This window comes from Lissotriton vulgaris, chromosome 5 (assembly GCF_964263255.1).
Source record: "Lissotriton vulgaris chromosome 5, aLisVul1.2, whole genome shotgun sequence".
Lineage (NCBI taxonomy): Eukaryota > Metazoa > Chordata > Amphibia > Caudata > Salamandridae > Lissotriton > Lissotriton vulgaris.
Window position 1 is genome coordinate 969775620 of NC_141693.1, and position 14865 is coordinate 969790484.

The 14865-nt window shown below is 42.2% G+C and overlaps 1 protein-coding gene across 2 annotated transcripts in view; it reads right to left on the reverse strand.

The window, feature by feature from the left end:
- Positions 1-14865, reverse strand: part of PTPRE (protein tyrosine phosphatase receptor type E) — a 934466-nt gene that overhangs the window by 297523 nt on the left and 622078 nt on the right. For both annotated transcript variants that reach the window (XM_086922566.1, XM_086922567.1), the window contains one exon: positions 7864-8000. In XM_086922566.1, the coding sequence (XP_086778692.1) occupies positions 7864-8000 (137 nt within the window). The remainder of the gene's footprint in view (positions 1-7863; positions 8001-14865) is intronic.

The following is a 14865-nucleotide window of genomic DNA, read 5'->3' on the forward strand; positions in this document are numbered from 1 at the left end:
AGGGTTCATTGGCCATATCTCGAGCTGGTTCTTGGGAAACTGGGGATCGGCGAGAAGTTCCGCACTATGGTCTTTAACTGCTATAGGAGACCGTCAGCGTCAGTGCGTGTCAATGGACACAGCTCTAGCAGCTTTGCCATTGAGCGCGGCACGAGACAAGGTTGCCCTCTCTCGCCACTCCTCTTTGCCCTTTATATGGAGCCGTTTGCACAGAGGATTCGCGATAACCCGGACGCTATTGGGGTGAAGATGGGGCAATACACGCATGTGGTCAGCCTATACGCGGACGATGTCTTGCTGACCCTGGATGACCCCAGGCGGTCGCTCCCTGCCTGCGTCCAGGAACTGAACGCTTTTGCCCGCGTGGCGGGCTTTAAAATGAATATGACTAAGTCGTCTGCACTGGATGTGTCACTCTCTGCCGACACCAGGCGGGACCTTCAGAGTCTCTTTCCTCTGCAGTGGTCCTCCTCCACGGTGCCTTACCTGGGAATCTTGCTTGCTCCCTCCCTGCCTGCCATGGTCGCAGCTAACTATTCCTCTCTGGGCAAAAAGATCAAAGAGGAACTCGGCCGGTGGAACAAGGGCCTGCTCTCGTGGCTGGGCCGTATCGCGGCGGTGAAGATGACGATACTGCCTCAGATCCTGTATCTTTTTCGCGCTCTACCTCTCCAGCCCCCTGTGGGTTGGATACGGCAGACGCAGGCAGACATCTCCCGCTTTGTGTGGCAGGGCCGTAAGCCTCGGATGAAGCGGGTCCTCTCCATGCTTGCCCCGGAGGCGGGGGGCCTCGGAGTCCCAGACCTCCGGAAGTACTTTCAGGCGGCGCAGCTCCGGTATTTGGTGGAGTGGAGCCGGTGGGAATCGGACAAACACTGGCTCTTTCAAGACCAGGCAGTTGCAGGCCATACCCTCCAGGAGGTCCCGTTCCTGCGGCGCACTCACCGCCCGCCTAATCTCTACGCCTCCTTTATCACCCGGGTCCCGCTAAGAGTGTGGGACGCGGTGTGTGAGCTTCGTGAGCTCACCACCTTTCCATCGCCGTTCACTCCCATTGCTGGCAATCCAGACTTCACTCCGGGTATGGAGCCGGGAGCCTTTTCCCACTGGGTGAGCGCGGGTTGCAGGGCGCTTTTCCAGATCTACGGGCCGGAGGGCGTGCTCCCCTTCCAGCAGCTCCGACAGGAGTTTGGCCTGACGGAAGGGGACAGACTGCGTTACATGCAAGTCCGCCACTGTGCTCTTCAACCCCCCGTGCGTGACGTCGCTGCCCGTTCGATTACGCCCTATGAGCGATGGTTGGTAACCCGGACCTCGGACGCCAAGCTGATCACTGATCTGTATAAGTTTCTCCAACCCCCGCCGTTTCATTACCATAACCCAGGGAGGGAGCGCTGGCACAGGGAATTGGGCAGGACCCTGAGCCACAAGGAGTGGGACAGGATTGCATATCGGGCGAGGCACTCTGCATACCACACTGGGCTGACGGAAACCTTCACTAAAGTGTCCACCTATTGGTACTACACCCCGGAGCGGCTCTATGAGATGCGCAAAATCGGCGATAGAGGTTGCTGGCGCGGCTGCGGACAGGAGGGCACCCTCACGCACATTCTCTGGGAGTGCCCGGTGCTGTCGGCCTATTGGAAGGAAGTCTTAGATGAGGTGGATAGGCATTTCGAGATCGAGCTTCCGCGCTTCCCCGCGTATGTTTTGCTAGGCCTCCCCAATGACTTGATGTATCCGCTGAAATCTCGCAGGGGCAGGCAGATTGCGATTGCGCTAGGCTCCGCCGTTCAGAACATACTTGTACTCTGGCGCACCCCCACTGCCCCCTCTATCACTGGTTGGCTGCATAGGCTCTGGCAGGTACTGGGCATGGAGAAGATGTCGCTAACGGTGGCTGGGAATGTTGACCAGTTTGAGGAGCTCTGGCACCCCTTTTTGGCACTGCTGTCCACGGAATTTCACGAGCTCACGTGTCCACGGTACTTGCGCCTCCTTAGGCTGACGCCGCCGGCGGCTGCGGCGGAGTGAGGGGGTGGATTGGGGGCCGGGGATTGGGGGTGGGAAGAGGGGCTATATGCTTCTAATGCTGACTTTCGGACGGGGATGTTGGGGTATTGTTTTCTTGCTTTTCCTTCTTTGCTTTCTTTCTTCTTCTTTTCTGGGGTCGGGGGGTTGGTGGAACGGTATGCTTCTCTCTTACTGTGTAGCGGAGTACTATTCTGGCTCGGCCTTGCCTAGGGAGTGGGGGTCTACAGGGGGGTCGTTCACAATGCCTTATTGCCTATGTCTTTGCCTTGTTACCCTCTGGGGCCCCCTGCCTCCCTATTTTTCTTCTGACTCGCTGCAACGTTCCGCTTCTTGTACTGTATGTTTGCTTGACCTCCTGCTCCCCTCCCCGTGTTTTTGTGCCTTAATAAAAATACTTTAAACCTAAGAGTGTGATGCTAACTTAAAGACCTTTTCAAAATGCTTTTTTCTAATACTGACCTAACCTAAGGCAAGGGTTCATTTTCTACTAGTGAAATGCTGCTTTGTTTGTCCTGTACATGTGTACACCCCGACATTCTTGAATGTTTCTTCAATGTTCACAGTGAAATATTCCTGTGGGAACAGGATTGCAGCTATTACTTTAGAATGCAACTTTGTATTTTTTCTCCACCAATGTTAGGTCTATGTGGACTTTCAAATCTTTTGTTTCTCATGACTAACATGGGAAAACCTCTTGCTGTTGCAAATGACCTAGGTGGCATCATGCAAAAATGGACATATGATAATCTTTCGATGGTGGTGTGAAGCCACCTCCTTGGGACAATCTTAAAAACTTTATAAAAAAGAAACCCCGAAGAAGGGGCAATGCCATTGATTTTTTCTTTATGGCGGACACCATTCTGATTTTTCCTACTCGAGCCCTGCATGCTATGCTGAATGATTTTTGAACAAGTTTTTTGCTTTTGAACTGCTTTGCTGATGCTAAAATCGGTAGCTGGTGGGCTGAAACCTTCATTGCCAAACCATTTCCCTTTTTCATTCCTTTATTTCTTGGTTTATGCTAATGGACTTGCCCTTAATGGACTTTAATTGTGAACTCTTTTTTCATCTTCGTAGGGCCTGACCTGTGAGACAATAAACTATACTTCCGCCTTAATGGTGGTAGGGCTCTGAAACTTTGTAATTGATTCTGAGTATAATCATCCAAGAAAGCCTACTTACATGTTTGCCGTTTTAATACAAACATTGATATTCTTAACTGAACTTCTAAAGAAATTACTCATGGCAATGAATTTTCAATCTTTAATATAATAACCAAATTAATCAAACTTCTGTCTGAATCTATTATAGAATACTGTTGATTTTTCCATTCAAACGTTTTCCTAATGCTTAATGTGTAGTATGGAGAATTGTTGAGCTCTCACAAAACATCAGATGTTACTTATTTTGTTTTGTGTTGCAGTTGCAGAACTTTTGCTTTGCATTATCCTAACTTGACTAACTTCGTTAGGAGGTTGGGTCTTCCTGTTGCTATTCATTATTTCTACAGCATGGTCCTGAGAGTAATGTACCTAAATTTGATCTTTAATTTGGAAGGGGGCAGTCAATTAATGATCTTCATTGGACAGCTAAAGTGGAGTTTGGCCATCCTAATTTTCACCCCTCTACCGGTGGAGATAGACTCATCAGAGGATCATTGCCTCTGTGGTTAATGGAAATGCTTCAGATTGACTTATCATTAAGGGCCAAGTACGGTTAGAGTATTCAGGAGAGTAAGCGTATAATAAATATTTTTACCACGCTTTATGCTTCAACACTTATATACCGAAAGCTGCTATCCCTACTATAGTTCTGTCAAGGTAGCTAAAGCACCAATAATTGATTTACTTTCAACCTTTTGCTTACTACTTAATTGGCATAAACATTCACATTCCTACAGATAAGCAGCAACCAAACATACAGTCAAAATGTGTACTAACTGCAAACATGAAAATTACTTACTGAAGGGGTGCCGTAAGCCACAAACAACTGCCAGCGACTGTCTAATAGATATTTAAATATTGGTTTGAATTAATTTGTATTTAAACAGCTCTGGTTGCAGGCACCAACAAAATCAAATATTAATAGACTCCCTGACTTCATTCATGAGGCATTCATAACTTTTATGTCACTCAAGCTGTGAAAGAAAGTTTACTAGAATGTTAAGCACAGTGAGACTCTGTTTAGTTTAAAGAGATTTGCCTAATGACGATAAAACAAACACTTTCACAAAAACATTTGTACTTTTTGGATACATTGGTAGCCTTTATTTATATACAAGAGAAAGGCAGATAAACAAAAAATAATCTCAGTTGCCACATTATTATATTGAAAAAAAGGTGCACCATACAACGACATCCACATTAGTTTGGGGAGCAGACAAAAACAAACACTTGCAAAGCCAATGAGTCTTGGTTTAATGTGCTAACATATTGAGTATTAGAGTGAGACACGCAAGAGGGAACCCGCTGGAGTGGCAAAGAGAGCTATAACAGTAAAGTAATACCTCATGAATTTAATGCATGCACTCAAACAGCCAACCCTAGGACCCTCGAAACCGGTCCTAGGATGATTGTTTCCAGTCCAGGGAGAACCTGGTCTGGCAGTTCTGGCTGGACTGTTCCCATTGGGTGCAGGGTCAAGACTGATTTGCATATGGCTGGGTCCAAACTGGAATGGCATGGGGAGCAAAAAACGATGGAGTCAGGCCCAGATATCTGTACTGGTGTGAATGTATGACATTGTTCTGCATTCTGTCCGTCAATTGTTCTTTTTACTCAAACAGCCAATAGCATTAGGTGAGAGATGAATACTCCTCTGGTATGAATCAAGATTTGATTGACAAAGTCTCAAAACAGAGGCCGACAGAAATTTGTTGAAAAAAGGCAATGGTCGAACAGGGCAGACCCAAAAACCCTTTCTATGTACATACTTAATAATATGTCTTTTCGGTTTAGTACATGTAGGTAGATATGGGATGATGGGTAAAACAATATTAACGAGATGTACCTATTTGTCAATTTACCAAAGTAGGGAGTACAGGTATTGTCACAATTCTAAAAGTAACTCTACAAATTGCCTTTAATAAAATCACACACAGGCTATAACTCATTTAATATTGAAGATGCTTCAAAAATAGCTGTCAGTGAAGATGAGTTTAAAAAATAATGTTCTTTTCAATCCTGCTTAAGTTCTTGGTCTGGAAGGTATAGTCTGGTAAGCTGCTCATGATGGAGCTGAGAAATGAGTCAAAGTTCATTCAGGAAAGGGACTCACCAGCCATTCTCTTTAAGTGAGAAAATGAGCTTCTTTACATAACTATGCCCCAACCACGGAGGAATTACTTCCTGTGTTAATCTATATTTAAGCTTGGAAGAATATTGCAAATACTTTCCTTATCCTTCAGTTCCCTTCTATCCAAAGCTTTCCGGTCAGACATTGCCTGGCCAATGTTTGTGCTTGAATGACACTGTGCCCAAGTACTACAGCCACCCTCATCGAAATTTGCAACCATTTCTGGTTGTTAGGATGAGACATGGGGTAATCAGGGTTTTGGCAATTTTTTGCCCTGTACCTCATCTCCTTTGAGGTTCTGGGGAGGCAAGAACAGCAGCAACAGCGATGAATAGGACCTCCTAAAAATAACAGATCAAACTCATTCTCATTGCTCGACCATCTCACCTCTTGATAGAACAACAGAAATGGTTCAACTCCACAGGTGGCTCTCTGAAAGTGTTGACTAAATCCAAAAGTGCATACATCTTAGCCATCAGTCTATGATCCCTTGGCTGAATGAGCAGTTGAGCATGATGAAGATAGAAATGACTAATTGTGACATCTAGTGGATGAAATCTAAAAGCCAACAGATCCATCATCATCTTGCTACCAGCTTTTGATGCCTCCCCAGACATACCTCCATACTTGATCATCCACCACTCGCTTTCAAGGCCTGCCTCAGTGTCCATACAGATATCATCAAATCTTTCAACATACCTACAGCAAATATGTTGATAACACGTGGATCAAAACAAACCTGTAAAATGAAAGGGACTATGACACGTTAGGAAGAGACTACTGTCTCTGACCCGTTAACACATGGAGGCTAAGTAATTACCTTAAACAGAACTCTTTTAAAACAGGGACAGTAATATGCAGAGAATGGAAGAACTGATAACCTGCACCCATCTGTCCTCAATACATAGTCCCACCTCCAGCAACATCAGCTTAATTAATAAATCTGGGAAAGATGAAAGATCAAAACTTCAGTCTATGCCAGGACCCTCCCTTTTCACCCCATAACCCCTCAAAAATGTGTGTCAAGTCACAGGAAATGCTTAGCACACCAAGTGGACTCTTCAATGCATTCTCTCTCATTAAGGTGCCACACAAGCTCCAGACCACCATCAGCCTCGCTGTATCTTGTTGTGACTAAGTAAATAAACTTAACTGCTACAACTACTCTGAAGATTGTGAAGAATACTAAATGTGGTAAAAGACAACTCAGACATATTTGCATACGGGACCACATTTCGCCAGCACTTCAAGTGTTTTATTGGCTACCCATAGCCAGATGCTTCATATTCAACATACTCTGCAGTGCCCATAAAGCTGTTCATGCCGCTATTGCATCATCCAAGTAAATCTCCAGAGATGCTCATGGAATCAAACCCTTTGCTCAAGATTGGTATCACGTCTGTTCATCCCACTCTACATGAATAAATGCTTCCTTATACAAGCAGGAAACAATGCAACTTAAGCTCGACACAACCAAAGAATATGCAAGAATTCAGGAAGGCAGTAATAGCCTAGCTTCTTTTCAACAGATGAGAAATGTCACCCAAATAAAAGAAATACACTTTCGGCATCACAAGAGCTGCTTGGATGACACTGACATAAGGATCATAATCTCAACAGAACTGAACCCTAATCTCACTCAATGATGGTAGACATGACCATGTGTGCAGCTATGTCTAGCTTTTTCACTCCACATTACGCAAAGGCGCTGCTACACATGCACATGACATGGTATGAGTAGCCGCCACCATTTACATATAACATTTTAAAAAACTGTCACGAGGACAGCTGAGCATATGCACACCCTTCCAACCCAAACTCAGCAGTGACCTCAAAGCATAAAAACCCATCTCTCACCCACATTTTGCTCACTACACATAATGGCACAGGGGCATACAACATGATAAGAGCACAGCTGTAGTCATCATACACAACACGGATAGCTCCACTCAAACATCCTTCTAATTAAGCAAAACAAATAAATTATCATTCTGCGCATCTGCTCCTCATGAGAGGCTTTAAGCGCTATATAAATGAAACTACAATACAATAGAGTTCACCAAAAGGTATAAAACAGAACATGGAAACAGAGGGAAAACACTTTACAGACTAGCAGTTCAGAAATTAAGACTGTGGACCTGATTTAGACTTTGGGGGATGGGATACTCCATCACAAACATAACAGATTTCCCGTCCGCCATATTAAAGTACGTTATATCCAATGGTATGTGTAATATAGTGGACGAGATAGCCGTCATGTGATTGAGTATCCCATACACCAAAGTATAAATCAAGCCTGAGTTGGGTAAGATGAAACAGCGACCCACTCCCACAAGCAAAGGAGAATACATCTTCATTTTAGCTCTGTAGCGATCACCCAAATAGCCTTTTCACTTTCCCTGGTTTTTTAATTGCATTTTTTCAGACATAAATGATTAATTGAAGACATGACATTTATATTTAAACTAAATAACCAACCGTTAATTAAACAAAAATGTTTATCACTGTTTCACCAAAACAAATAAAATAACTTACGTTGTACTCTTCACGAAACAGTTTGCCATCATCTGCTGATCGTATTCTAACCTCCACCTCCAAATTCTCCACTGGGATAGGAAAGTACCTCTTTTGGCCCATTGGTGATCTGCTGAGAAGCATAACCCTCTGTTGTTCTGTCAAACCAAGAACAGTAAACAATACTAATGAATTTTTTGCATTGGGGGCTGAATGAGACACATGTAAACCCGGTAAAGTGCAAGATCGAGACAGGAAAGCACAAACCTTTGCTTTATCAAATGTATCCATTACAGTATCTAATGTTAACAGGTTGCTAATCATCCATATACACGTTCAGGAATAAATCGATTTCCACCAACAAAAAATATTGGAGTTTTCGATGCTGCTGAAGTTGTGGCAAACCCTGTATCTGACAAAGATGAATTAGATTGGCAATTTCAAGCCGGTTCAGAATTAAAATGAAAAGCTAAATTCTAAAGACTTTTCTCTCAATTGTTAGCCAATAGTAAGACGGGTCTAAGAAGTAGGTATGTAACATATTCATTTTGGAAGTGACACTATTACCCTGTGTTTCCATTACGTAGTACAAATTCCATTGCACCAATGCTCCTGAATAAAGGTGTAAGAACTTTCGTCCTCAAAGTTGGATATGCTTGATGGGCCCATATCCAAAGTAATTCACCTGCACCAATAATATGCTAGGACTTATAGAGCAATATATTGTGAAAAGTCTTTAGACATCGGGGAACTCCAGGAGGTTAAAAAATGAAAACAACTACTTTTAGCTGCTATTTTAGAATCAACCTTTCCTAAAAGATGTGTTATTAAATTCTGAGTTCAGGTATACCAGACTTTTATGTCCTATCTTGTTCCTTTGGGAAGATATGCTGGTAGCCACTGTAGCCAGCATCCCCCATAATAGCCTATGGAGCAAGATAGCCTTGCAGTAGGGAAAAACGAAAATGGCTCTAATTCACTACCAGAGCATGTCACCTGCACAAGTACATGCTCTACCTTTCACATACACTGCACCCTGCCCAAGGGGGTACCTTGGGCTTTCCATAGGGGTGACCAATGTGCACAGAAAGGGAAGGGTTAGGCCTGGTCAGTGGGGACACTGTCCAGGAGGACATGGCAGTTCACAGACTGCACACAGGCACTGCGGTGACAGGCCTGAGACACCATTTTAGGGCTACACATGTGGGTGGTACAATCACTGCTGCAGGCCTACTAGCATTTGTCATCACCAGCCCTGGCACACCCAGTGCACTTTACTAGGGACTTCTTGGTGATACAAATATGCCAATCGTGTATATCCAATCATAATACCAATTTACACAGGGAGCACCTACATTCTGACATTGATCAGCAGTGGCAGAGTGCCCAAAGCATCTAAACCAGCAAAAACGAAATCCAACACAGCATCACAAATACAGGAGGTAGAGGCCAAAAAGGCATGGGAAACCACGCCAAAGATGCCAGGTCTAACACAGGGATTAACAAGTATTACAAGATTACAACATGTTCGGGAATAAAATGCAGGAGTCACTGTTTCTGCACTCATTCCCTCATGTGTGTCCTAGAGCACTTTCTACGTGAATTAGAAACCACTTGTCTTACTGACAGGTCTGGAAGCAGTTTAGCTTTAGCTTAAGAATCTTAACTCCATGTGTTGTTTTATTTCCCACTGCTGAAGGCGGAACCTAATTCTTCAGTCTGCAGCGAATTGAGCATAATTTTTCGGCAAGCGGAGGTGAAATCAGGCATGGTAAATTTGCTCACTAAGGTGAAAGGCAACAATTGCCCGTCTGTTGGTTAGGTTTTAACTTTATCTGGCTCCTATTGGTATACTTTGGAAATGGGACAAATTCCCGCTCTTGCTAAAGGACATGGATCATCTTGTCACAACTCAACATTCCCTATTTAGAGCTCTTCCAGTATATGCAATACTTACATTTTTTGCTGCTTTCATTCTACCACAGTGTGAAGATTAGTCTTCACACATTTCCTCTCAAGAAATAATCACTTTAATCTTCAATACATCTTCAGCTACAGCTCATACCTCACACTTCGTTCAACCTTTTCGCCTAAATCCACCGCCCCATTCTACAGTAAAGTCACTGTTCTAACCCTTGCATTATCTGTTCCATAACTCTGCACATATATCCCCCTTAATACCTAGAAGACCATACACATTTATTTGAACAGAAATTACATTACCTAAAAAGAGTATCCTGTCTGTGCAATATAGATAGTTTAAATAGTTGTTACTTTGACTAACATTCATGCATATTATATCTATTTTTTCCTATGCACAGTATTACTATTAGTTTCCACATATGCCTGTTGTTGGATGTTGACTTTAAACACATTTCCTAAAGTCCACGTTGAGCCATCATCCAGAACTTCAACATTATTTAACATCTGTGACCTTATGTGGAATAGAATATTTGCTATCACCCTTTATGACTATTCCTCTCTTTTTTATGGCCACCCATTCTCCAATCTCTACGTCAAGTTTCTTCACACTCCTTTTTTGTGATAGTATTCTATTCCTTAGTTAACATTTCTCTGATTATTCTTGTTCCTTCTTCTCGATCCACCGATACACTCTCCTTTCCACACAACCATGCAGGGCATTTGTATCTTTCTGGTTATCTTCCTTTCAAAGACACAAGTGGTGGTATATGTGTCACCCAATGAAGAGTCAGCCTATAACTCAAATCAGCTTCCTTAACTGTCTCTTCCAAGAAGGCCCATTGGCAAAAGAAAGCTGCATGTGCTCAAGTATCAAATGAATAATTATTTCTACCAAACCATTGGCTGGAGTTCTGAAAAGGGCTCTCTCATGAAGAATTCACATCCTAGTCAAATAAATTCTAATTTCTTTGGAAATAAATGGGACTCCATTGTCTGACACAATAGTTTTTGTATCCCTTCATTCATAAAAACCTCTTCAAAAAAGTGTTCACTTGTTCCATTGTTTTCACCTCAAACCAATTTGTATGATAATCAAGAAGTACTACAATATATTTATACTTTGATCCTAACCTTTCCACAGGACCAAGGAAATCAATTGACAGTCTTTTCCATGGTCTCTCTGGAAATTCTGTACATTCCAATAAAGGTTTTCTCACAACCATAGTTGTATCGCTACTAGCACATACATAACAGTTCTTCAAAGTTTCCTCAATGCCAACATCCATACCAGGCCCCCATAACGATTGAATTACCATTCTCTTTGTCATATTGCAGCTAGGATGACCCTCGTGTGCAATGTCAATAATGCGTTAATGGATTCCACTTGGTGGAACAATTGGGCTCCCTCTTATTAATTTTCTTATTATACTCAAGTTGTTCTTCACTTTGTAAATTCACTCATATCTTTATTCGGGAATCTACTGTCAGTGCATCCTTGCACTATTTGACTTCCACTTCTTTCATGAAGGAATCCTCTCCCCTTGCATCAATCCATTTGTCAATACTTAGTGCAATTTCGCCATCTCTCCCAAATCTCTCCCAAATACAATTTCACCCTCCACCTCCTCTACAGTTCCAACTTCACTCACTGGCATTCTTGATCAACAATCCGCTGCTACATTTTTACTCCCCTTTACATATTGTACATCAAAAATATAATCTAACATGGATAACATCCATCTTGATATATGTAGTGTGACATTTCCTTCCAACCCTCTTCCACATTTGAACAAATATGTTATGGGTTTATGATTGGTTCTTACTTTAAAAGCCACTCCCCATACATAAAACCTAAAATGACACATCAAAGTGCCTGCACTATGCTCTCCTACACCGTCTCAAAAGCATGTTCACATTCATCATTCCAAACAAACATAGTATTTTTCTTTACCAGTCTTAATGGTTCTACTATCTCAGCGAGATTCTTTACATATTTTGAATAGTACTCATCAGGACCAATAAATGATTTTAACTCTTTTTTACAGGATGGTGTTGGTTTGTTTCTTTACTGCTGCCACTATACTCTTCTTTGGTGTGATGCCTTAAGCAATTACCTCATATCATGCTTATATATTATTTCTTCTACTTCCACCTTTTCCGCTACCATGATTGGCTCTCTGGCATTCAGATTTGTTACAATATTGAAGTATTTTTGGAAATGCCACCCCGTAGATCTGATCCATAATTGATCACATATACTTGCCGCTTCACCTGTGAATCTGATTGTCATCCATCTGATTCCTATACCTAAAGTTTATATCCCTTTCAACTATAGCTTATAACCCTCATATATGAATGATTTAACAGTGGAAAACACATCCGTAACCAATTTTTTCCCTTATGTTTTGTCTGACAATAGTTTATATAAACTCTCAGAATCCACTAATATTTTCATTGTCTTGTCATCTATATACACCTGACTATTAGGTTTTTCCAATTTATCCATGCTTTCTAGTTTCGCTTCATGTAGAACTGACACAGTCCTACCTTCCTCACTAATACTTTCAGCTGCACATCCCGGCTTTTCATCTATAGTCAAGATTATTTCCTGTATGCTCTCACAAATTTCATAAACCCCTTGGTTGTCTTCCTGTATCCTCTTACTAGTAATCTTTGTTTTAATCTTTGCATAATGTCCTTTCCTTCCACAATTTCTACATATTGCACTCTTGGCTGCACATGTTGTGCTAGAATGAATATAGCTAGGGGCTGCACAATAAAAACATTTTATCTCCCTACCACTGTTATCATTTTCATTCACAATTCCTTCATAATTCGTTTTAACAACATTTGATTTTCTCGTCTTTTTTTCTCTTTTCAACATTTGCACGTTCCACCACATGCACATTATCCAGTTTATTGTTAGTAGAATTATCCATTTCCTTTAAACACATTGGTGCATGGTCTAACTCTATCCGCTTATCTATTCAAATAGCTTCATCCAAGGTGGGGTCTTTATAAAATGTTTCTCTTTTATTCTTTTATTATTTTCGCACCTTACGAACTGAATCATTTGACAGTTGACAGTTCAAATTGACAAGACAAAGCTAACCACCTTAATGCGGCTTTGTAAGAAGCAATGGTTTCATCTATCCTTTGTGTTCTGGAAAACAATTTGTGACGATCAAGGACAACATTATTCTTAGTTGGAAACTGCAAATCTAACATTTGTAAGGATATTTCAACATGTTGTTTGGTTGAACATTATACATCCCTAAGGATATTTCTGGTACATCCTAATATAATCTCCTCCTTCAATTCTCAAATGATAAAGACGAATGGCTTTTTTTCTGATTGGACCATACGTGTTGCCTCATATGTCTAACATATATGTTAAAAAAACACTTTTTTGCATTGTTTCTATGGTACTGGTGGATCCCCAGGAGTTGGCAAGAATGGAGGAGGAGGTGCCATGCTTTGATCTGTCATATTGCATGTAAAACAATTTAAAATAATAGTCTAAAAATCTAAATTTAACATAATAAGGTAATATAACAAATTATAACAACAATCTAAAATAATAACAGGCTTAGTCAATTCTGAGCTGTTTGTCTTCTGTGATGTTCATATATTCCCTTTTCTATTTCCACGCTTTTACAGTTGCCAAGTGCATTCATCAAAGGCGCCAGAAGGCAAACAGTGAGGGATTTGTGAGGTATAACATGTACACTTGATTTAGTAAGTAGATTTTATTTTGTAAATGTATTTTGTTGAACTATGCATGCTCCTTTACCTTGTGAATTATTGATTGTTACTTCGCTCAGAACTCTTTGAACGCAAGCAGATGAGAAGTTTCTAGGCTCGACAGCTTGTAATGATCGAGTGCAGCCACATGGGCAGGAAACTGCCACTGTGCATGTCTTATATGTTGCAGCTTGCAGCATATCAAATGTTATTAGAACAATTGTGTCAGTCTATTCTAAATACTCTGCATTGAAATCCAAGCCTGTTAGCAAGACTTACTTCATGTGGAGTATGTACTCCCATTTCATTCAGGAGTGAATATTTGTCAGTTCCCGAGATTCTTATCTGCATTTCTTGCAATTCAGGGTTGGAGACGCTAAAATTGTCTATTCTCCACACAGACTGGGTCCTCATCTCATCACCAATGTAAAGATACTTCTCCATGCATATCATCTGAAGAAATAATCACTTTAATCTTCAATACATATCCAGCTACAGCTCCTCCCTAACTTTACCTTTATTTTTTTCTTCCAACTCCACCTTCCCACATACTACAGTGATGTCACTGTTCTATCCCTTGTATCATCTGTTCCATAACTCTACACCCAGCGTCAATAAAATGGGGTTATAAAACACTTGACAGCCTTTGTGTTTTCTACAGTTACCACTACTGAGAGATGGCTAGATCCTGACATATTATTACTTTTATTATTGTGCAGCTTATGAAGATGCATAAACCTTCTCATGGATGGTATATACAAGAGCTATTTTTATTTTTTATGTTTTACATTAACAGTCAAGAAACTTACAAGTCTTAAGTATGCTAATCCTAAATATTTCAAAGAAAGCAAATAATAAATGATACATTTTTAAAGTATAGTTTGATCTAAGGAAGCAGGGGGTTGTGGCCAAGATGGCGGAGTGAGTGGACGCACCTACTGCGATCTCCTCCGACCCGGGCCCCTAAACAGCCTTATTATCGCTGATCTCCCCCCCCCGTTGCTATCTGGCGGCGGCGGAAGGGGTGGGGGACTTGAGGGTCTCATCCCGAGAATCATCGGAGAGCCTGAGGGCGTCATCGGCAAACCTTGGACGCCGGGCCGGGATCAGCGAAGGCTAGGGCTCCGGCCGGAAGTGGTGCTGGGCCCGCCTTGTGGAGCTGACTGAGCCTGGGGTGCTGCGCTGCGGCCGCCGAAACTGCCCGGAGTGGTGCAAAGCCTTGGTCGGGTCTGGCTGTTGTTACTGCAGGACCCGGCTGGTTGCTACACGGAGTCGGGGGTGTACGGAGCAGCGTGTACGGCTGGGTCCTGAGGCGGAACGAGGCCGAGTCGCGGCCGCAGGGAGGACTCGAATAGT